The following is a 22,405-nucleotide window of genomic DNA, read 5'->3' as shown; positions in this document are numbered from 1 at the left end:
TGACCTGGGAGTAGAGGGGAGCTCCTGAGAGACGTTCCTCAGCCTTACTCCAAGGACGACTCCAATCCGTCCTTGCCTATATCTTTATGATTGGATTACTCCTCTTTCAGTACCCTGCTCCTTTCAAGTCTCATATTTTTAGAGAGTCCTCGTGGGCCCCCAGGAGACCCTGGGTTTCCCTAAAAGTTCACCTTCTGCTGTGGCAGTTCTCCCACGCCCTAGAGAGCAGTCTGTGAAACTGAAAACAGGAGCAATCCTGTCCTTTCCAGGTAATTAATTGTGACATTCTGCTCTTTTCTCTGGCTCTCTGATCTTGGATTCCTTGGTCTTGACATCACCCTCAGTGCTCCCTCTGGGCACTTCTCTGACTTGGCATTCCCTGGCACATTGAAGAAGAGGACTTACACATTAGGAGAGAGACTGTCCCTTGGCCCTTCTCCATAGCCAAGTATAATTTTTCCTCACTATGAAAGTAATGCAGCAACATGACAGCTAACAACGCTTTAAATTCTACTCATTGCATTTTAGTTTTATAAACATTCCCTTATTCACTCAGCTTCATTTTATTTCTGCGTCTCATTCAAATTTTTTGCATCAGTCAGGGTTAGAGCATCCTTTCCCTCAGTTATACTGCCGAGACAAACAACTTCTAATATTTCCTTTTACTTTCTTTAGTAACTCTCACCAATATGCCTCTATCCTGCACCTTGAATGCTATTTATTTTATTTCCCAAAGTTTCTTACTGAATTCTCTGCCCCCTTTTCCCCCACCAAAAACTTAGGTTTAATCATAAACAAAGCCAGACTAGTAGGGAAAGGGGTAACTGCCAATCTGTCGCTGCTCTTAGATGTAGTTTGTAGCTATTCAACCTAAGAAACTGTCATTTGATTTTTCATTGTTAACTAGAATAGCCAGAAGCACTCAGAGAGGGAGCCGTACTATGGGTGGACATCACTCTCGAGGGAGAACTCCGAGACCTTGTGCTTTTTTCTATGGTTTAGTGCAATAGCTTTCAAACCTGGCACAAATCTGTCCCCTAGGAGGTTGTCTTCTTGCCATTACAATCCACTAAGTAGGGGAGGTGGGGGGTGGCACCAGCCTCTGCTAGGCCTTCCTCAGCAGCATCCCAGCTGCTGGCTCTCCCGCCCCAGCTGCTCGAAAACATCACCCATCAACAGCAGAGAAGGAGGCCTCAAGGAGGGTGTATTTTAATCAGGTCCAAGCCCTACACTTATCATTTCAAATCACAGTCTTTTCTTTCACTTCCTTCCTAGGAATACCGGTTACAGGCAAGCTGCCCTCTTTCACCCACTTCTGCACACCCAATTTTCATGTTCACCATGTTTGGTTGAGATCAAAACTCCTTTGCTGCAGTCAGCTTCACAGGCTTCCCTACACACCTCTTCTCTAATCTTGATTTCTTAGAACTCTCTAAGTACAGGATTATCTAGAGAAGAGGACTCAAATGTGTGTAAGTGTATATTCTGGAGAGAACAAGAAAGAAAGAGAAAACAAGAATCCCCCGCTCCCTCCCCATGTGGGACTGGACAAGGTCCTCTTATCACACCAAACACCTGGAGGGAATCAGACTGGTGTTAAACAATGTGGATGATCCTGTCTAATGGCAAACGTTTGCTCATAACTGTCTGTATCTGATTAGCAATTCCACCCTGGGAAGTAAATGGGAAAGGGCTTGGGCCAGGAAGGGGAGATTTCTCTCTGGAAGTCTACAAGGCAAAGAAACAAACCAACAGGAACTTCAAGATGAAATTAAATCCAGTTTTACAAAAATTTCTGGCAAGTTCATGGCAAGCGATCCATAATGAATTATTAGCCTGAGTTGGATATGGCTTGGGACACATCTGCTCCTTGGGAGTTGGCATCATGGAAGGGACTATACTCCCTCAAAAACAACTCTTAATACCCTTGCTAGAAGCACAGTCCTGGGCTTCATGGACCTTTCTTTATGGCCCACACAATCTTTCTGGGGGTTAAAGGGGTATATTCAAGATATATTCCCAAAGTAAAATTTCCTAAGTGAATACCACACCCATTATGTCTTATACTATCAACCACTTAAACATATTTTATTCAGTAAGTGAATAAAGATACAAATGAGGATTAAGTAAAATAAATACTATACCTTGGGGATCCCATTAGAGTTCTTAATAATTTCTAAGAAAGAATTCTTTATCAATTCCCAGCATGCATCAAAAGTTGGATTAAATACAATACTGGGCTCCTGGACTTCAAGTTTGATCACAATTAGCTGGGGTATGAAGAAATTCATCTCTTGGTAGGGCTCTGTGAAGTCATTTCCATCCTTCAGGAGATACAAGTCATGGCAAATGTCACCAGATTGGGCCTTTCAAAGTCAAGGGAGTGAAAGTCATGCATTCACAGTCTACCTGAGCACCAGGGAGGGAAGTGAACCATACCAAATATTACGCATGTTTAAAACACAGGCTCTGCATAGCCTATCCCACTCTGAGCTCCTCCTGCTCCTCCCCTTTCTCAAAACTCTTGTTTGGTATTGTTTATTTTGCTTAGTGTTTACTGCACTCTAATTTCTAAAACCTTCCCACCCTTCAAAATTCAGCTCTGGGAAGCCTCCCTTCTCTGGATAAAATCTCCTCCACTGCTGAACTTCCATATTTCCACTTCCTTCATAGTATTTTATTTTTATCTTCAGCAAGATTTTAAACTTAAAGGGTGGGATCTATGTCTGATCCATCTCTCTCCTCCAAAATATCCAAGACAGTATTTGGCACGTAGTAGGTGCTCAACAAAAATTATTTAACTGAATCCCAAAGCATGGATAATTATCTGTACACCCCAATGGCACTGCTTATGAGTGTATGGTCTATTTCAGATGCTCAAAACGTCAGTCTTCCTAGAACAGAAACATTGACTTAAAGATATTTCTAATTTTATTCAAAAAAAGTAGATAAGTTTCATAAATTAAAGTGCCTAATGAAATTTCCTTAGGGAGCTGTAAAAGACTTGTCCAGTAATTAAAGATTTCTAGATTTAAGGTAGAACATTTATTGCACATCTACTGTGTGTCAAATACTCATAAATTTCCCCTTTCTTCAGACACATAACTTTTACTTTTTTCTCTGAGTGGAATTTTAGAGTGAGATTTCTCTCCCTATCTGGGTTTCTTCTGCTTGGCAAAGTAGATGTTTCTAACGACATCTACCGAGTTGCCCTCCAGCTTAGAGAGCTGACATTGCAGTCACAATTCAGCAGCGTTGTTTTCTATATTTGTTAGCCAAAGGTCCATTATTTACTTTATTTGTAAAAATACTTAAAACTTCATTTTTATTAGTCTTTTTAAGGTGAAATACAAACATGGTGATAGAATCCAAAAGACTCTTCTCCTTGATTCCTAGGTTGTATCTCAACTGAGGGGAATTCTGTCGTGCTTTGAAAACTAGGACTTTGTGCTCTAAATTTCTATTTTTACTTCACCGAAGCAGTTTCATGAAGAAAGTTACTAGCTAGGTCAACAGAGCCTTTTCTTTCTGGAGGGTTCCCCTTTCAAAGAACTGAGTCACTATAGTCAGTGGATACACACAACAGTCCCTAAATATCAAGCCATGGTTGATATCAGACCTTTTCAAATCCTTCTTTGCACTTTGTAAGTGCCCTCAACCTTACTATAAGAAGCTTGTGTTCCATTTTATGCAAACTTTCTTTAAAATTTCTTAACAACTTCTCCAGTTTGGTAGATGTTTACCAGGAAGGTTTACTGTGTATTTAGACATAATTTTTGTAAACTAACAATTGCCCATCGTGGCTCCAATCCAGAACTTTACTTTTGGGCTTGGTTTACAGCTGAGGACATACGTGTTGGCATCCTGGTTCTAACAAGGTTGTTTTCCTCCGAGAGGACACAGTGTGGATTCCCAGCATACCTTGTGTATCATGAAGAGGGCAACGAGGTCCTCGAGGGACTTGATGACCAGCTCTCTGAGCTGCAGTGACATGAAGGAAGCAACCGAAGCAAAATATTCCTTGATGCTTCGAGAGGAGTCATAGTCACTCTTGGGAGCAAAGCGGATCCAGTGTTCCTTTTGTGAGACAAAAAGCTGGGCACAGGTAGGGATCCACCTGTGGAGAAAGAAGAGAATCCACGTAAGAAGCTTTCTGAGCTCCGAGAAGCCCTCTCTGCCATCCCTCTGCTCTCTGCAACCAGGCAGATGACTCATTTCCTATTAAGTGGTCTTGTAAATTGGTCATTTCATAACCCTGGTTGCTTCACCTGCAAACACCCCTTTCCTGGAAGCAAATAAGATTTAAATTGAGAGGCTGTTCTTCCATTGACCATACCCAAATGCACAGAGGGTGTGGGTGGCAGGTCCTGCTGAAAGTCTATAGCTTATTCTTTATAATAAGAGATTGGGGTACAGTGGCTTAAAGAACTAGAATGTTCTCTCTCTAGCAGGTACCTGGCCTCTGATTTAGATTTTGCAGATAGAAAGAGAAGAAAGGAAATAAACTTGGGAGAAAAAAATCCATTGTGACAGTGGATACTCAGAGTTGTGAGTAGAAATCAGATAAGAAGAAATGGGTGCCTTATTGTTTGTTTGTTTGTTTGTTTTTAATCCTACTTCTCCCAATTTCTACTTCACAGTGGGAGCCACCGGGTATTTCATCCTATTATGTTTGTTCTCTGATCTACTCTAGCAATCAGAGAAGTATCTAGCAATAGTCACATCTGTGAAGAGAATACTTAAGATTAATTGAGCTTCTACTATGTGTCAACAATGACGTACGCATTTTCTCTGATAATCAGTGGGTATTATTATCACTATTTTACATAAAGTCATGTCTCTGACTCAGGATATAGACCTGCATGCTTTTGCAAAGGGAAAAAAAATCTGTCTAAGTATCTGAAAACCCTCTAACTTTGCAACCTTGAGGCTCTTCCCGTGGACCATCTGAATAAAAGTTCTTTAAATACGTTGTCCTATAGCCCACTGAAACCTAAAGGATTCAGAGGAAGGAAATGAGAGTGGTATCCTCATAAGGAAGAGCAACAAGAGAATTTCCAAAAGGCAGAGGGAGCCTGGGAGCCAGGGACAAAGAGCAGTTATACATGAGGCTTCCAGGGTAAGGGAACATGGAAGGAAGGGGACCGAGAAACACGTCAGTGGGAAGTCACTAGGGTCTGTGCAACCCCCATATGGGAAACCAATTTCCATTTTTGTCCATCTTTAGGGGGCTGTGGTGCAGCCCCATCCAGAGGCCAGGCACTGACTTGGTGAGGAGAACTTGGCGAGCTTCCAGGCAGTGGTTCTGGATCACTTCCCAATATTCGCTCGGCTGCAGAGGCAGTTTCCCCTCCAGTATTTCTGCTGTTCGCACAAACCTGAGGTCTTTAAATCTGCCAAAAGAGAGGGAGAAACCTCCTAAGCTGAAAAAGCCAATAATGAATTTTACAGGAAAAGTTCAAAGGGCAAATGCTCTTATTTTTCAATGAGAAGAAATTGAAGCAGAGTAAAACTCATTTTTTAATTTATGTACTGGAGATTTAACCCAGGGGTGTTTTACTACTGAGCTACAACCCCAGTCTTTTTTGTTTTGTATTTTGAGACAGGGTCTCACTAAGTTGCTTACAGCCTAAGTTTTTATTTTGAGACAGGGTCTCACTAAGTTGCTGAGACTGGTCTTGAACTTGAAATCCTCCTGCTTCAGCCTCCCAAGCTTCTGGGATTATAGACGTGTGCTACTGCACCTAGCAAAACTCATTATATCCTAAAAACCTGCAGCTCTAGTCTTTTGGCTAGTCCAAAAGAATTCTTGCAAAGAGGAGACCTATGAGTTCACTCAGCAGGTGGTTATGAGCCTTCTTATGCACCTCCCTCTGGGGAGTGGGGCTTTGGCACCAATGGTGTTTGGCTGGCTGGGAACTTGATTCAAAAACACTATCCAGGGGCTGGGACTGTGGCTCAGTGGTAGAGCGCTTGCCTAGCACATGCAAGGTCCTGGGTTCCATCCTCAGCACCACATAAAAATAAATAAGTAAAATAAAGATAGTGTCCAGTTACAACTAAAAAATTAAAACATTAAAAAAAAACAGTATCCAAAGTTCTTTGCAACAGAGAAAATGCAGAGGAGAGGGACAAGCACCATGTTCATCATCCAGTGGGCTTCACCCCAACCTCAGTATGGCCTCCAGGGTGACCTATTTAAGGCAATGCAGAGGACTGCCTTGATTGGAGCCACTGGGACAGTGAAGAAAGGCCCACCCAGGAGGAGACCTGAAGGTCTCTCCGCCATCAGGGGGGTCTTTTTGTTTTTCTTAAGTATATCTCCAATTTTTTTATTGATTCTTTTTAGTTATACATGACAGTAGAATCCACTTTGATAATATTATAGTTGCATGGAGTATGTCATTCTAACTAGGGCCCATCTGTGGATGTCCACGGGGGATTCACCACGGTTTACTCCTATATGTACTCGGGAAAGTTATCTCAGATTCTTGCCACGATCTTCCTCTTCCCTTCCCTTTCTTCCCCTTGGTCTAATCCTCTGAACTTTGGTTCTTCCTCTCCACCTTCTTATTGTGGGTTAGCTTCCACCTACTAGAGAAAACATTCATCAAGTGGCTCTTTCTAAAATCTAAGCCAGATCATGTCACTCTGCTTGAAACCCTCCAATGACTTCCCCTATCAAGCCAGAGTCCTTGACTAGGGCACATAAGGTCCTCCACAGCCTGTGCCTCTCTCCTACTCCCTCTCCTCCCCGTCACCTCGTCACCTCTCTGCCCTCCTCTCCGACCACCCTCCCCAACTCACCTGCTCTACACTCTTCCTAGGACCCCCGCCAGCATACTACCGCCTGGGTCCTTTGTAACAGGTTGCTCCTGCTGTCTGCAATTCTCACATCCCCAGGACCCAGAGGTCACAGAGGGATTAATTTACCCCAAATCACATAGTCCACCAGTGACCAAACAAGAACCAGAACCCCAGCAGTCTAGTTCCAGAGTGGATTCTATAAATTATTACTATACATTTCTGACTAGTCAGAAAATTAATTTTCTCTAACATCTCTAATATCTTAGAAAACTGAATTTTGTTCAGAAAAAGGGAATGTGGTTATTTCTTATCATTGGTGGGTTCTCCTAGATTAACTTCACCCTTGGTCCCCCCTCATTTTTTTTTCATACCAGGGATTGAACCCAGGGGTGCTTAAGTAAAAATGAGCTGGGTGCAGTAGCCCATGTCTCTAATTCCATGGGTTGCAATTTCAAGGCCAGCCTGGCAAATTCAGTGATGCCCTGTCATTTATTCATAAACAAATGAATAAACAGATAAATTTGTAAGAAAAGCATAAGAAAAACAAATAGGTTGTCCAAGAAACAAGGCTCTCTTCAGACTAAATGTGTTAAAGACTAAAGATCCTCAAAAAAAAAAAAAAAAAAAAAAAAAAGCATAGGATTTGCTGATAAGTTTAGCCAATCAAAATCAGGTCCACATATCTGCCTCTTATTTTTCTAACAAAGAACCCAGATGTTGGTAGTTAATCATTTCATTAGCCTGCCCTTTCAGTGAACTATCCTGCCAGGACTTGTACCCCTTCGTAAGGGGCCTAAAAAGAACTTCACAGTCTCCTCGTCCTCCTCCAGAACAATCAGTGAATGGATAAATGGAATCTGGCCATATTATGGATTATTATTCAGCCATAAAAAGGAATGTAGTACTGATATGAGCTTCTATGTACAGAAACATTGAAAACATTATGTTTAATGAAAGAAGTAGATGCAAAGGCCATATTTTGTATAATTCCACTTATAGAAAATATCCAGAATAGGCAAATCCACAGACTAGCAGTTGCCAGGGGCTGAGAGGAAGAGAAACTAGAGTGTGACTACTAACAGGTACAGGGTTTCTTTTGGGGTGATGAAAATATTCTTAAATTAATGGTGAGAATAGCACAAATTTGTGAATATACTAACAACTAACACATTGTGAACTTTTAAAGGGTGGATTTTAAGGAATGTGAATTACAGTTGGCATTCCATATCCGTGGGCTCTGCAGGCATAGATTCAACCAACCACAAATGGAAAACATTCCAGAAAAAAAAAATTGCTTCTGTACCAAACATGTACAGACATTTTTTCCTTGTATTATCTCCTTGTATATATATAGAATTTACTAGATATTATAAGTAATCCACAGATGATTCAAGTATGTGGAAAGTGTGTAGATTATATGCAAACACTATTGCCATCTTCTATAAGAGACCTGAATATCTGTTGATTGTGGTATCTGTGAGGGATCCTGGAACAAATCTCCTGTGAATAGAAAGTGACCACTGTATATCTCAATTTTTAAAAAAATGATTGAGAGAAAAAAATGTGAATCTCCCCCTCTCTTTATAGACTCCAGCAATTCCTGGGGCCAATTTAGTCACTGCTAAACAGAGCTGAGAAACCCTAGCTTGCTGGCTGTGTTCCATAAAGGAGACCCAAGCCCCTACACACCTCACAGAGGCAGATAAGCAAGCACACAATTACAATTCAGGGTGATAAGTGTCATGATGGAGCTTACGGTGAATCCATGCTTCCTGGGTACTTAGGTTATACCAGACACCGTGCAAGGCACTTTGCATGTATTCAGTGGTTTATTCTTCCTAGCAACCGTACAAAGTAGGAACTCTCAAACTTCAAGATAAGAAAAGGAAGACACAGAAATGATCTAGTACACACACATTCCCTATGAAACAGCAGAGCTAGGCTGTGAACCTGAGCTGGGACTGGCTCAAGGCATCTGCTCTTTAACCAAGTTCAGTGCACAGAGGCACTAGGTACTCCAGGAAGACAAAGGACGGCCACTTAACCCTGCATGTGGGGTTCTCAGTCACAGTTCATATGCACTTTTGGTCTAGGATTTTTCATCTTATTATTATTATTGTTGTTGTTGTTCGATTCATTTTGCTGCAGTCAGAGCAAAATGTCACTGTGCCCCACCTAAGAGGCTTGCTTCTATGTGGAAATAATGAAGAAAGGAGAGGACAGGAGGGGAGATACTTCTTACTCTTCAAACCACAGGTTCTTCAGGATGAGCATCATCGGGTTCACCGTGTGCAGGTGCTCCTCGTTCCACTTCTTGTTATTCCTGTAGGTGGCATGCCAGGGCACAGGGGCCCGGATCACTCTCTGAGGAAACACGCGTGGGATGCTGTCAATGAAGAGTCTTTTTTTCTCCAGTGGGTCCATGAGGATGTAATCAACTAGAACCAAGAGGGCAAACACCCTGTTATTAGGCAGGGACCTTGAACATCCCATGCTCCTAGCTTTAACAATGCAAATGAGCCTCTGTCCATTTACACTGGGAGATTCCCCTTTGTTTGCAAGGTCATAGGCCATCCTTGGCTATCACTCCGTTGGGGAAGCTCCACTCTGTTGGTATGTCTTTTCTTTCTGAAGGTATCTCATGGGAAGGAGAAGCACTTAAACCTGGGATTGAGTCCCATTAGGATCCCCAGCCATCTTGCGTGACAATGCACAAGCATGCTAATACCTACTTTATCGACAGTTGATTTCTGATATCAAGACACTTATCCCAAAATCAACAAATTGATCACACCAGTTACATACAAATGCCAACTTAGAGACCAGATGTTTCTAAGGCTAAGGAAGGATGGGTAAAAGCTTCCTAGAGAAGAAACACTAGTTCTGGATCCGAAAAAAGTGAACAGGAGTTTATTAGGAAGAGAAAGGAAGAGCATAAAGAGATGAAGTGCCATCTCTTTTAGGTCTGCTGAAGGTGCTGTGAGCTACGTATGCTGCAGCAGAAAGATCAGGTACAAGTGAGGAGGTTAGAGGTGATGCAAATGGAGGAGTAAATTGGAGTGAAGGACCTCATGTGTTTATTTTCAGGAGCTGGGTTCTGTATGATCATAGACAGGGGCCATTACACTGACACCATTAGAAAACTAGTTAGAAAATAAAAATAACCAAAGAAATTGGTAAAGAGAGAATAGAAAGGTGGAAAACTAACAGGATCACCCCTGTGGTTGGATGTGCTTCTCCCACTGCCCACCCATTACCAAATCCTTCCCACTGACCTACCACATGCACAAGACACTGGGCTAATGATAAGTTGAATGGGGATCAGTAGCACATCCATCTCCATCCAAGAGCTAACAGTCTGACACAGGAGACAAGACCCAGGAGAAATGAAATGACAGCCCCAGTGTGAAGTAGTAGTAGAGAAATAAAAGCACAGGAGAACTTGGAAGGGCAAATGAGTTGAAAGTAGGAACAAGAGGTGCTACGGGTGCAGAGAACAAAGGGACTATTGATGGTGGTAGGGAGAGAAAAAAAAAAACACTTGAGTGAAGAGGTAGGTCTTGAGCTGGGTTTTGAAGTCTGAATGCCCTCTTGCTACTCACACTATGGTCCCTGGTGAGTCCCACTGGGTCACCTGGGAGCTTGTTAGAGATGCAAGATCTTGGCTCCATCCCAGAGGCTGATCTCCTGAGTCAGAATCTGCCTTTTATCCCCAGTTTCTGTGAATGCACACTGATGGTGTGGCCATCGGTGTTGGTGGCGGGGGTGAGGGGACATTTGAATTAAAGGTAAACTCATGTTTTAGGCACATTCAGTGGAACTAGGTGGCAAATAATAAAGTGAGGGGAAAGCTGATGCCAGTTTATCCTTACCAATGCTTTTCTTTTTTTATTAATTTTTAAATTTATATATGACAGCGGAATGCATTACAATTCTTATTGCACATATACAGCACAATTTTTCATATCTCTGGTTATAAACAAAGTATATTCACACCAATTTGTGTCTTTATACATGCACTTTGGATAATAATGTCCATCACATTTCACCATTATTTCTAACCCCATGCCCCCTCCCTTCCCCTCCCACCCCTCTACCCTATTTAGAGTTCATCTATTCCTCCCTGGCTCCCCCTCTCTACCCCACTGTGAATCAGCCTCCTTATATCAGAGAAAACATTCAGTATTTGGTTTTGGGGGATTAGCTAACTTCACTTAGCATTATCTTCTCTAACTTCATCCATTTACCAGCAAATGCCATTGTGTGTGTGTGTGTGTGTGTGTGTGTGTGTGTGACATTTTTTTTTATCCATTCATCTATTGAAGGGCATCTAGGTTGGTTCCACAGTTTAAAGCAAGAATCAATAAATGGGATGGACTCAGACTAAAAAGTTTCTTCTCAGCAAAAGAAACAATCAGTGAGGTAAATGGAGAGCCTACATCTTGGGAGGAAATCTTTACCCCTCACACATCAGATAGAGCACTAATCTCTAGGGTATATAAAGAACTCAAAAAGCTAAGCACCAAAAAAACCAAATAACCCAATCAATAAATGGGCCAAGGACCTAAACAGACACTTCTCAGAAGATGATACACAATCAATCAAAAATATATAAAAAAATGTTCAACATTGCTAGCAATTAGAGAAAGGCAAATCAAAACTACTCTAAGATATCATCTTACTCCAGTCAGAATGGCAGCTGTTATGCATACAAGCAACAATAAGTGTTGGCGAGGATGTGGCGGAAAAGGTACACTCACACTTTGCTGGTGGGACTGCAAATTGGTGCAACCAATATGGAAAGCAGTATGGAGATTCCTTGGAAAACTGGGAATGGAATCACCATTTGACCCAGCTATCCTTCTCCTCGGTCTATACCCAAAGGACTTAAAAACAGCATACTACGGGACACAGCCACATCAATGTTGATAGCAGCACAACTTACCAATGCTTTTCATGAGGCTACTGTAATAGTCGTTTTCCTTCTCTTCCTCAAGGGTGACCAGCAGCGGTACCAGGGAGGGATTTGTCAACAACGCAGTAGAAATCAGCTTTGAAATCCGAACCATCACTTCATTCTCTTGGGGTGTAATCATGTCTTTTTGGATTCCATTAGTCAAATAGTAACAGTATCTCTTTCATGAACAAGATATCAGCAAGAAAAACGTCATGATTGAGTAAGTGTGCCAATCTGTCCCACCCATCACCTGCCAAGGGACCCTGTTCATGCAGTACCCAACTCCACTCTTCATTTGCTACGATCCTTCTTTCTGGCCTGGCACATTTTTGCAACAAGATCACTGGCAAGTTTTTCCCATAGCTCTGGAAGATTCAACCAAAGCCAGAGAGATTTCACTAGGGGCAATAATGAAGGACTTGTCAATGCCTTGCTTAGTATACACTAAGTGACTTTTAAAAAGAGGAATGACAAAATCCGAAAATGACTCAAATAATTCACCCTCCTGAACAACAAAGATCCTCTACAAAGCACTTTAATCCCATGGCTTGTAGTTGTCAGTGAGGAAAATATCCCCAAAGTCCTTAGGATGTTTCCCCTCCCCCTGTAATCCAACTGTGGGCTTTTGAATTTAAAAATCATAAACACAAAAACTAAATAAAAATGCTTGATGTGACCTGGGGACTTCAGGAGGTTGTTTATGTAGGGTTTTTCCCTAAATTGCTGGTAGCTTTGAGGAGGAATAATTTCAGATGAACAAGAGGCACAAAGTTTGGACAAGAGGTGTCATGGTTTGGATCTGGAATGTCCACAGGCTCAGGTATTAGAAAATAGAGAGGTGAAAAGATTGGATCAAGAGGGCTCTGACCTAATCAGTAGATTAATACATTTAATGGATTAATATGTTGAATGGATTTACTGTGCACTGGTGAAAACAACAGGCAAGTGGAGCATGGCGGGAGGAAGTATGGCCCAGGCCATGGCCTCTCTGTCCCTGACCCTCTCCTGTCTCTCTCTCTTTCTGCTTCCCGGCTGCTAGGAGCTGAGTGGTTTGCTCTACCATGCCTGTCTGCCATCATGTGCAGCTTTCCTCAAGTAATGGAGTCAGCCGACCAGGGACTGAGACCTCTAAAACTGTGAGCCAGAATTAGCTTTCCCTCCTCTAAGTTGTTCTTGTCAAAGCTATGAAACACTAACACAGGAGGTTTCAGCCTCAACCCACTTGCAGCCCACTTCTTTCCAACCTTAATGGTAGCAGCTTATACAGGACACTCCTTGACTTATAATGACGAATCTAAGTTGAAAATGTATTTACTACACCTAACCTAACAAACACTCTAGCTTAGCAACACAGCACACTGTGGATATTGCTTGTATCCTCTCATGATTGTGTGGATATCTGGGAGCTACAGTTCACTGCCACTGCCACGTACAACAAGAGAGTGTCATGATGCATATGTATAGCCCAGGAAAAGATCAAATTTCACAATTAGAAGTAGAGGTTCTACTAAATGTGTATCACTTTCACACCATTGTGAAGTCAAAAAATCCTGAAACAAACCATCCTAAAGCTCATCTGCAAAGGACAGTAGTGCCAAACTTCCCTGACTTTAAGAACCACCTAGGTTGGCAGCAGCAAGTAGGGTAATGTTAAAATGAAGCTAACCAGGCCCTCCTCAGGTAGTTAGGGAGGTTTAACAAGCACCTAGGTGAGTCCTATCTTCAGGCAAGTTTAAGAATCGTTGCATAACTCTTTAAGAGCACAGAGACTTGGGAACAGCCAAATCTAGATTTGTCTCTTACTGGGTAACCTTGAGCAAGTTGCTCCATCAGTCTCCACCCCAATTTCCACACCTGGATGATGGGGATAATCATGGTACCAGGTGTCTAGTGGTTTCACGAAGCTAAAGGGTCTAGCATGGAATTTTGACAATTGCATATACCTAGTTGCTGTGGGGTTCTATTATCAATTATTTTATTACATACTATAAAACCACAAGCTGTTTGTGCTAAAGCTTTGGTCTTTTAAGAAAAGGGTTGGAAACTCAAACGTCCACCTGGAGCCAGGCAGGTAATGCTAATGAATGAAAGTTGGGTGGACATAAGAGTAGAGACTGGTGAGGACGAGGACCAGTTAGAGAATTTATTTCTCATTTAAGGGAGGAAGTTAACCAGCTCAACTACAAATATTTTAAATTTTTTAAAAAGAGATTGGAAACCTAGCTTAGGTGAGTTTTCCCTCATTTTCAAAATACATCCATAGGCCACATTCAGCTTATGATAGGGTTGTCAGGGGAAAAAAAAAAGGACATATTGGGATATGATGATACTAAAAAACTACTCATTATTTATCTGAAATTAAAATTTGACTGGGTGTCCTGTTTCTTGTTCTGCAAAATCAGATAACTCTAGCTTATGGTTCACCTATGTTCTAAGAGAATCCAAGGGCACCAATTTCTAAGACTTAGTAGGTCAGAGTACTCTCTTTCTATATTTCTCTCAGTCTCTCTCTTTTGCTGTTTCTCTCTCTCTCTCTCTCTCTCTCTCTCACACACACACACACACACACACACACACACACACACAGTCATTCAGGTCTATCATGTGGTTTGGACCAGTTTGAATCCCTCAGATGCCAAGAACAACATTTAGCAAACTGAGGGAAAAGGGCCAGAAAGAACCTACCTCCATGTCTAATTCAGATGGTTTTTTCTCTTTACTTTCTATTTCCATCTCCTGCTGCAACATCACATCAATCTGCTGTTCTGGACTCATTGGTCTGCTTCCAGGGAGGCTGACAGCTGTGTCCTCCTCCTTCTTCATGGATGAGTATGTGGAGCAGGGCGACTTGGTCCTGGAAAATAGAAACAGCTCAGCCCTTGGTACTCCACAGAGAAACTATGGCATTGGACCCACTTCCTCCAATCTAGTGAGTGTGGTTCGGTAACAGAAGACTCTTTCCTCTGTATCATCTAATGGCATGTGTGTGTGCTTCAAAGATGACCCCAACCACTGAACACCACGAAGATATGTCACACTGCTCTTGCTCAGTTGGTTAATTTATTTTCACTAAGAACCTGAAAGTTTTGAATTAAGGCAGTTGGTGAGAAAAAAACTAAGTTGCTGGGTGAGTGGGAATGCTTTGAAACCAAGAAGCAGAGTGTGGCTTTAATGAGACCACAATCTTCTTAGGTTCAGCCCAGTGGCCTTCCCTCTCTGTTGTCCACAGTGATACCTTACCCAGTAAAATCCTCTTTGTCTTTGAGACAGAACTTCATTCTCTTCTTGTTGGGCTCTGATGAGCTTTTGGTTGCTGCAAGACATCAGTGAAGAAAAGAAAGACATCAGGAGTAGGCAGTGGTTTGGGGCCATTCTCTGTCCACAGGGATATAACTCTTAGGACAGCCCAGGAGCACACTAAGGGGAATGGACAGAGTGTGGGGCACCAGAGAGGAGAGGTGGGCTCTGCTCCCACATGTATCACTAATTACTTGTGCTACCTGAAGGAAGTGATCTTCTCACTCCAGGCCTCAGCTTCCCCAGCTGTAAAACGGGGTTAAGCATACCTCCCACTCACTCAGCTATGCATTCCACAACTATTGATGACTGCCTACTCAATTGGCTCCCAACAACGTATGCTCCAATTTCTAAGCATCAGTTGTATTATTATTTAATATTTCTCTTTAAATAGATTCAGGCTTTTAAACTTAGTACATTTATTTTTAGAGGAAATTTTATATGATCACAAGTAGGAAAAAAAAGTATCATTTGTAACAAGTATATAATAATTACAAACAGAAAACAGTATCATTTGCAATAAATAGAAGGTAACTATGAATAAAATCAATGTTATAAAATAAATTTTATATCAAACTCATCATTAAATTTAGTAATATCAATTATAAATATTAAATTCAATAGTATCCATGGAGGTATTATTAATCTTAAGTTAATATTTATTAAATTATTATTTATTGAATATTAAATTTAATCATATTGTTAAATTATTATTATGTTATATACTAAATAGTATTACTTGCTAAAGGCTTTAGCCCAAAGAAATTGATAATTAATAAAAAAAAGTTAAACACATACTAATATTAAATTGACACTTGGAGGAAACCAAGAGAATTGAAGACTCCCAGTTAAGATGTATTTTGAGTTCACATTTTGAGCTTCTTAATATTCTCTAAACACAATAATAGACAAAATATTCTTTGCATTTGTTTACATATTTGTTTGCTTTTTGCAGTGCTAGGATTGAAGCCAGGGCCTTGAGCACACCAGGCAGGTGTTCTACCACTGCTCCACATCCCCAGCCCGACACCCACAATGCTGGAACCTAGAACCAGAAACCAGGACTGAAGCAAGGCTGTAAAGAGAGCAACACTGCCACACAGAAAAAGCACATGTGTCATCGGTTCATATGGCAGCTAGACGTGACTCAGAAAGGTTCACCGGGCCTCAGAGACCAGATCTATAACATCCCTGAGTATCACCTTAGGAAGGGAGCCTCAGCATCAGTGTATGACAGTGGGGACAACATGGGGTCCTGAAAGGCCAGATGGAGACACAGGAAAAAAATTAGATTAAGAAGAATTCATCAAAATAGTCCACACTACATGACTGCATTTACATGTGAGAACAAGAAAAACTTATCTGTGGTGACCGAATTAGGAGCTGGTTACTCTGGGGTGGGATGGTGTGAGGTAAGGGAGAGATTTGATTAGAAAGAGGCACAAATGAACTGTCTCTAGTGATGGTACTTCTCTATATCATGTTTGGGTGGCACTTAGATATATGTTATAAACATATAGATGTGTTATATATATGTTATAAACAATTGTCAAATACCACTGAACTCAACATTTAAGATCTGCATGTATTATTGTCTGTAAATTATAACTCAATAAAAAAATAGAGGGAAGCATGCAGCAAGAAGGTTGGAAAGCCTTTCAACATAGGCCTGCAAACTAAAATCTCAGTACACATGAGAAAAAACAATACCAAGAAAGATAGCCAATAAACTCAACAGTCGAGGGAAAGATGAACACAATGGAAATAATGCAGCTATACAAATACTGTTTCAAAACAAATATTGAACATCCTCCAAATACAAATATCCTTTAATGAATAATAAGCATAATTCAACTCAAACAAGAACTTGAATGACAGATACTTATCAATTTCTGTCTTGCTGGCTGTCTGTTTTGCAGAAAGCATGTTAGCAGTTCATCCTCAAGACTCTGACTAGGCTGAAAATTTTTTGTGACAATTAAATCTGGGAGGTATTAGCACTAATTATTCATAGATAAAAAATTTTTCAAAATACACAATGGGAAAATATAATTATTACAATAATTACTATTTAAGAAAAGTGTTAAATGATGACCATTTAGACTGAATGCTTCTGCTGAAACAATATCCTGGTATTTGAAGGTAAGGTCTTTGGGAGTTAGTGCCCTTATAAGAGAACCCAGAGAGAACACAGTCATCTCTGAACCAAGAATAGGCCTTCATTAGAAAATGAATCTGCTGATACCTTGATCTTAGACTTCCCAGCTTTCAGAATCATGAGAAACAAATTTCTGTTGTTTGTAAGCTACCCGGTCTATGGTACTTTGTTATGGCAGCTTGAACAAATAATGACCATGATATTAGTAATTATAACATCAAACTTAAGTTTCCAGGTATAATGATCTTGAATACTTTGGTATTTAATTGGTATTTAATGTTTTCTGTGTATCCTTAAAGCAGAAGCATGCAAAGATAGCATCATAGAGATGTGCATATATATTTAATAAACAAATTCTGAAAGGGTTATGACCATAAGAATAGAATAAGAAATTAGGAGAAACCATACATATAACCCATTAGAAAGTATGAAAATGAAAAAAATACTGTTGTGAAATAATAAACACTTATGAGACATGATAAAATAAAGATAGAGCAGAGTTGAAGAGAAAATTAGTAAAATAGAAGATATAATAAAGGAATTCACTTAGCACAGGAAGAAAAATTTTAGAAAATGAGAATTTGAGACAGAATCGATTGAGTGGCTCCAAAGTACATATAACAAAAATAAAATTACTAAAGCATATCCTTAATCAGATATATGGGTACTTGGTGAGATAAAATAAATTAATATCTGTAAGGCACTATGGTAAACAGCTTCCAAGATGGCCCCCAAGGATCTCTATTTCTTGGTACCATGCTTTCGTATAATCCCCTTCTCTTGAGTATGGGCTAGTCTAGTGATTCATTTTTAACAAATAAAATGTTAGAAAATGATGGAATGTCATTTGGAAGATTAAGTTTTTGGAAACAGCATGATTTCTGTCTTGTTGGCTCTGTCTTGCTTTCCCCTTCACTCACTTCAAGGGCTGCCAGAAGCCATGCTACTGACTGTCCTATGGAGAGGTCCACATGGTGAGAAACTGGTGTCTATGGCCAACAGCCAACAATGATATAAGGATATGAATGAGTTTTTAGTTGCTTTTAGATGACAGTGGCCCTGGCTGACATCTTGACTGCATGCTCATGAGACCCTGAGCCAGAACTACCCAGTTAAACCAGGCCCAAATTCATGACCTGCAGAAATTGTGAAATGATAAATACTGGTTGCTTTAAGTCATGACATTTCTTGATAATGTCTGATGCAGCACTCATGGTACGAATACATAGAACGGTGCCTGGTATATGCAAATGATCCATTAATGTGAGTCATGAGAATAATTTCCATTTCATAGATGAGGAGGGTTTGGCTCTATGAAGTTATTCAAAATTAGCTGAAGAAGAGGTAGTAAAGCCAGAACTAGAACCTAGGAGTAGAAGTTCCACTGAAAAGCTCCATTCTACACAAAACATTGCACACTGCCACAAGTACCTGATGGCAGCCCCAGACTAGCCCTGTTCCTAGGGATACTAATGTTGACTGGCTGATAGACCTTCAGCAGGTCTTTCATCTTCAGGTCTTGGGCCATCAAGGAATAGTTGTTGGCAATGGAGTCGCTGGGTCCACGGTGGTGGTTCTGCTCTTTGAAGGGCACAGCCCGGGTCCATGATGTGCGTTGCATCAATGGGGGATAAAAGCTGTGCGACATGACAGTCTAAAAGAGAAGCAATGCAAAGCAAGACTTGATCAGAGACATCTCCCATGAGCCTGAGCTCTGTTCAGATGAAACAGAGTTTCACACCCTTTATGCTATGCTTCTCCACACAGCACTTAGTGGAAATATTTTCTGAATAGACACCAATTGCAACTCTCTGACTACTGTAAGCATGATTTCTAAGGCTAAGGCTAACTGCTGGCATTCAACAATAACTTTGTGAGTCAGGTGATTTGCATCTCTTGCTTTTATTTCTTATGGACATGACTATAAGAGAGGAAGAATGACCCTCCTTTTACAATGGAAGATGGAGTAGTTCGGAGAGTTTCAATTAGACAGCAGGTTAATGGGAAAGCCAGATTCTAACTCCCCTACATACAACTGTGTGGCTCTTTCTCATAACCAAAGCCACTAAACCCATTTGTCAAGTCAGACTGTTTGTCCCCTACCAGCACCTACTGAATACCAACAGAAGGTATTCAGCAAGTTCTTTACCTTGCTACCCTCAACAGCAGGTCTGGCAGCCAGGGGCACATACCTGATAGAGTTCAGAAGGTTCCTCATTGGCTGAGGCAGGCAGCGGGGGCAGTTCTGGGCGTCCCTGGGAGTGGCTCATGTGATGTATGGAGTCACTCCTGGAGAACTGTGGAGAATGGGAACAAAGGCACTTGTCAGGAATTAGGAGAATTTTTCCAAGCCCCTGAAGGGTTAAGGACTAGTTAAGGATTAAATAAATCCCCAGGAAAGATTTTAGGCACACAGTTCTGCCTGCAGAACACCCTTTCCACCCTCATTTATTAAATATATTTATTTTTTTAGCATCAGTTTGTCTATCCCTCTGGTGTCTCTTCCTTGGTTTTCCCTCTATGAACTGATTTGGATAACCCCCGCCCCCTTAGGAAAAGCCCAGATTCTGAGGGTGCCCCAAGATACCCTATTCTTGGTAAAAAGGGGGATCACTTTAAAAAACTGACTCTTGTATTTCATATACACAAAGTTCCAAAGAGAAACCTGCTCAGGGCAGTAGCATTGCATGTTATATGTATTTTAACATACACACAAGCAACACTGTGCTACTTTTAAAAAGCCTGAGTGTGTAAGTCCTCCATTTCATCACATTGTGGAGACTTGGGAATGAGCCTTAGGTAGGTGTGAATGTGTGTCTTCCAGTCACTCTCAGTTTCCAAGTACCTCTCCACCTCTTCTGAACAGAGGTGAAGGTGACAGTACTGTTGAATAGTATTCATATGTGTTTTTGTCTTAAGACTCAATCCTTTGAGGCACAGTGGCACATGCCTGTAATACCAGCAGCTCTGGAGGGTGAGACAGGAGAATCACAAGTTCAAAGTCAGCCCCAGCTACTTAGCCAGACCCTAAGTAACTTGGCAAGACCCCGTTTCAAAAAATAAAACGGGCTGGGGATGTGGCTCAGTGGTAAAGTGTCCCTGGGTTCAATTTTCAGCTTAAAAAAAGAAAAGACTCATTCCCCATATGTAAGACAACTATTTAATTTGGGGCTGTGACAGAGAAGTTGCAATTTGTTGCAACACTGGAGAAAAAAACTATTGGCCTAGATCTATGGGGAGGTGTTTCTATATAGCAGTTTAAAGATGGTTTGGAGGAATATCAAGGGGAAAATATTGGCTCTTTGATTTTGACCTTAGGCAATGACTTTGGACTTAACTCTTCTGTAAGATGAGACATTATTATATAGATTTTATTTATTTGGAAATTATATTAAATATAATTTGAAAATTATGCTAAGCAACTCATTGGTGAGGGGTAGGGTGGATGTGGCATTTGACTCATTATTATCAATGCCTCCCACCATGCCTCAATAAACCCCTCCCTGCTGATTCAAGATAATATCCATTATCTCCCCTGAAGTACCTACCTCATTAAATAATAGTAGTAGCAATAATTTCTAGCATGATTCCAAATTATTATGTGCCAGGCATTGTACAACCTTATGAGATTTCTTATACCCATATTCTAGCTGATGAAACTAAGGCCCAGGGATGACAGGTAATACATCTCAGCCACAAAAGAGGCACACTTGCCTACCATGGTGACTTTTAAATACACACCACTCTGCACCACAACACATTGGAAATGGCAAGTATCACATGGATCTTAAAATTAAAGGAAAACACGCAAGCCCATAAACAAAGATGGATTGGGATTCTTAAGAACATGCAATGGGTTCATTGTTCTCATGGCCTAATTTGGTGATTCTCAAAAATGGTGGCATATTAGGTACACCAAAGTACCTTTATTAAGATCAGGGATGCTTCATCTTTATATGATGTGTTTGAGAACCACTGACCCTGATTTTTTTATCTTACAAAACTTATGTTGATTTAAATCACTGTCTCTGCCTTTCTGCTCTTGACCTCAATCTCCAGGATCTGAGAACTGACAGGTCATCACCAGGAGTTCCCTCTTCCATTACTGGGTTTAAAGCCACATCTATATTGATGAAGTGAACAAAATGGAAATTTCCAGCATCAATCAGAAAGGAATATGGTCAACCAAAGCAGGTACCGTACCATCCAAGGAAGATATTGGCAGCAGTACTTTCAGGGATATGAAGTCATTCATTATTTCTTTCAGGATCCCAGGCGGAAGACATGTATCAATTGATAAGTTAGTGCTGTCTGTATTGTGTTTTGCAAGCAAGAAGGTTCTGTGGTCAGTGGAAATCTTTCCTTTGGCCTAGCTTTTTAAATCTGTTTCAAATAAAAATCTTCATTAAAAGAGAAATGAGCAAACACCACAAAATTGGAACACCTGAAGAAAGTACAGCAAGAGTGAGAATGAATAATTAAAACCAAAAATCTCTGACCTTCTGCAGTCAAGGAGAATGGTGACATTTTTGGGGAGGTGGTCTTGGCATTTGTGTTTCTGCTCAGTGTGAGAAAAATCTGATTTCAGCCCTAACACCATTTGGGAAGTTACTCTTCCCACCAAAAGAGGTAAACTATAGCCCTAGTGGGCATAACCAGCTCTACTCTCATTTCAGTCCATGTTATAATATGTGGCTGATCCCAGCCCCTGGCTCCAGGAAAAGGCACAATCAGACTACTCTGGCCTCCTGGGCACAGTCACTGGTTCAGGGAGAAGCACAAGACCCAAGCTGGGTTGACAAAAGTATTTCCTGATACTTTTGCTAGAGCTATTGAGAAAGAAGTACACTCTCTCTTCATTAAAGTCGTTGTCAGGATGTTTTTGACTCGAGTTTCTGATAGTCATCTTTGTCTAACATGGGGAAAAGTCTCCCTTGGATTAAGGCCAACATAGAAGCAAGCAGAGTTCCCCAAAAGAGAAGAGAGTTTCAATGACATCAACAGGAACCCTGGATTCAACTTGTATTTCTTGGTTACTTAAGCTCATACATTCTTTTTGGTTTGAGGCATGATGAATTATATTTATGTACCTCCATATTGAGAAATGATCATCCAAGTGATAAAAATGGAAATAGCTGAGTCAATAAAAGATGATTAGAGGAGAGAACAGAGATACCTAGCCATGC

The 22,405-nt window shown here is 40.9% G+C and overlaps 1 protein-coding gene across 5 annotated transcripts in view; it reads right to left on the bottom strand.

Annotated features, from left to right (window-relative positions):
• Window positions 1–22,405, bottom strand: part of Dnah3 (dynein axonemal heavy chain 3) — a 159,572-nt gene that overhangs the window by 135,432 nt on the left and 1,735 nt on the right. For 4 of the 5 annotated variants that reach the window (XR_009225397.1, XM_058574137.1, XM_058574160.1 and 1 more), the window contains exons 2-10: window positions 19,412–19,516; window positions 18,651–18,873; window positions 15,005–15,077; window positions 14,450–14,618; window positions 11,753–11,942; window positions 9,050–9,245; window positions 5,268–5,393; window positions 3,922–4,117; window positions 2,145–2,324 (exon numbers count right to left, since the gene is read on the bottom strand). Coding sequence is in view for 4 of the 5 variants with exons in the window: in XM_058574137.1 (XP_058430120.1) it covers window positions 2,145–2,324; window positions 3,922–4,117; window positions 5,268–5,393; window positions 9,050–9,245; window positions 11,753–11,942; window positions 14,450–14,618; window positions 15,005–15,077; window positions 18,651–18,873; window positions 19,412–19,516 (1,458 nt within the window). In the remaining variant the exon portion in view is untranslated. Of the gene's footprint in view, window positions 1–2,144; window positions 2,325–3,921; window positions 4,118–5,267; window positions 5,394–9,049; window positions 9,246–11,752; window positions 11,943–14,449; window positions 14,619–15,004; window positions 15,078–18,650; window positions 18,874–19,411; window positions 19,517–21,422; window positions 21,603–22,405 lie in introns of all 5 variants that reach the window. The other variant, XM_058574147.1, reaches the window with a different exon arrangement.

Source organism: Marmota monax, unplaced genomic scaffold, assembly GCF_021218885.2.
Source record: "Marmota monax isolate L192 unplaced genomic scaffold, Marmota_monax_Labrador192_F-V1.1 WCK01_AAM20220418_F8-fsc00035, whole genome shotgun sequence".
NCBI lineage: Eukaryota > Metazoa > Chordata > Mammalia > Rodentia > Sciuridae > Marmota > Marmota monax.
This window is presented reverse-complemented; position numbering and strand designations above follow the sequence as displayed.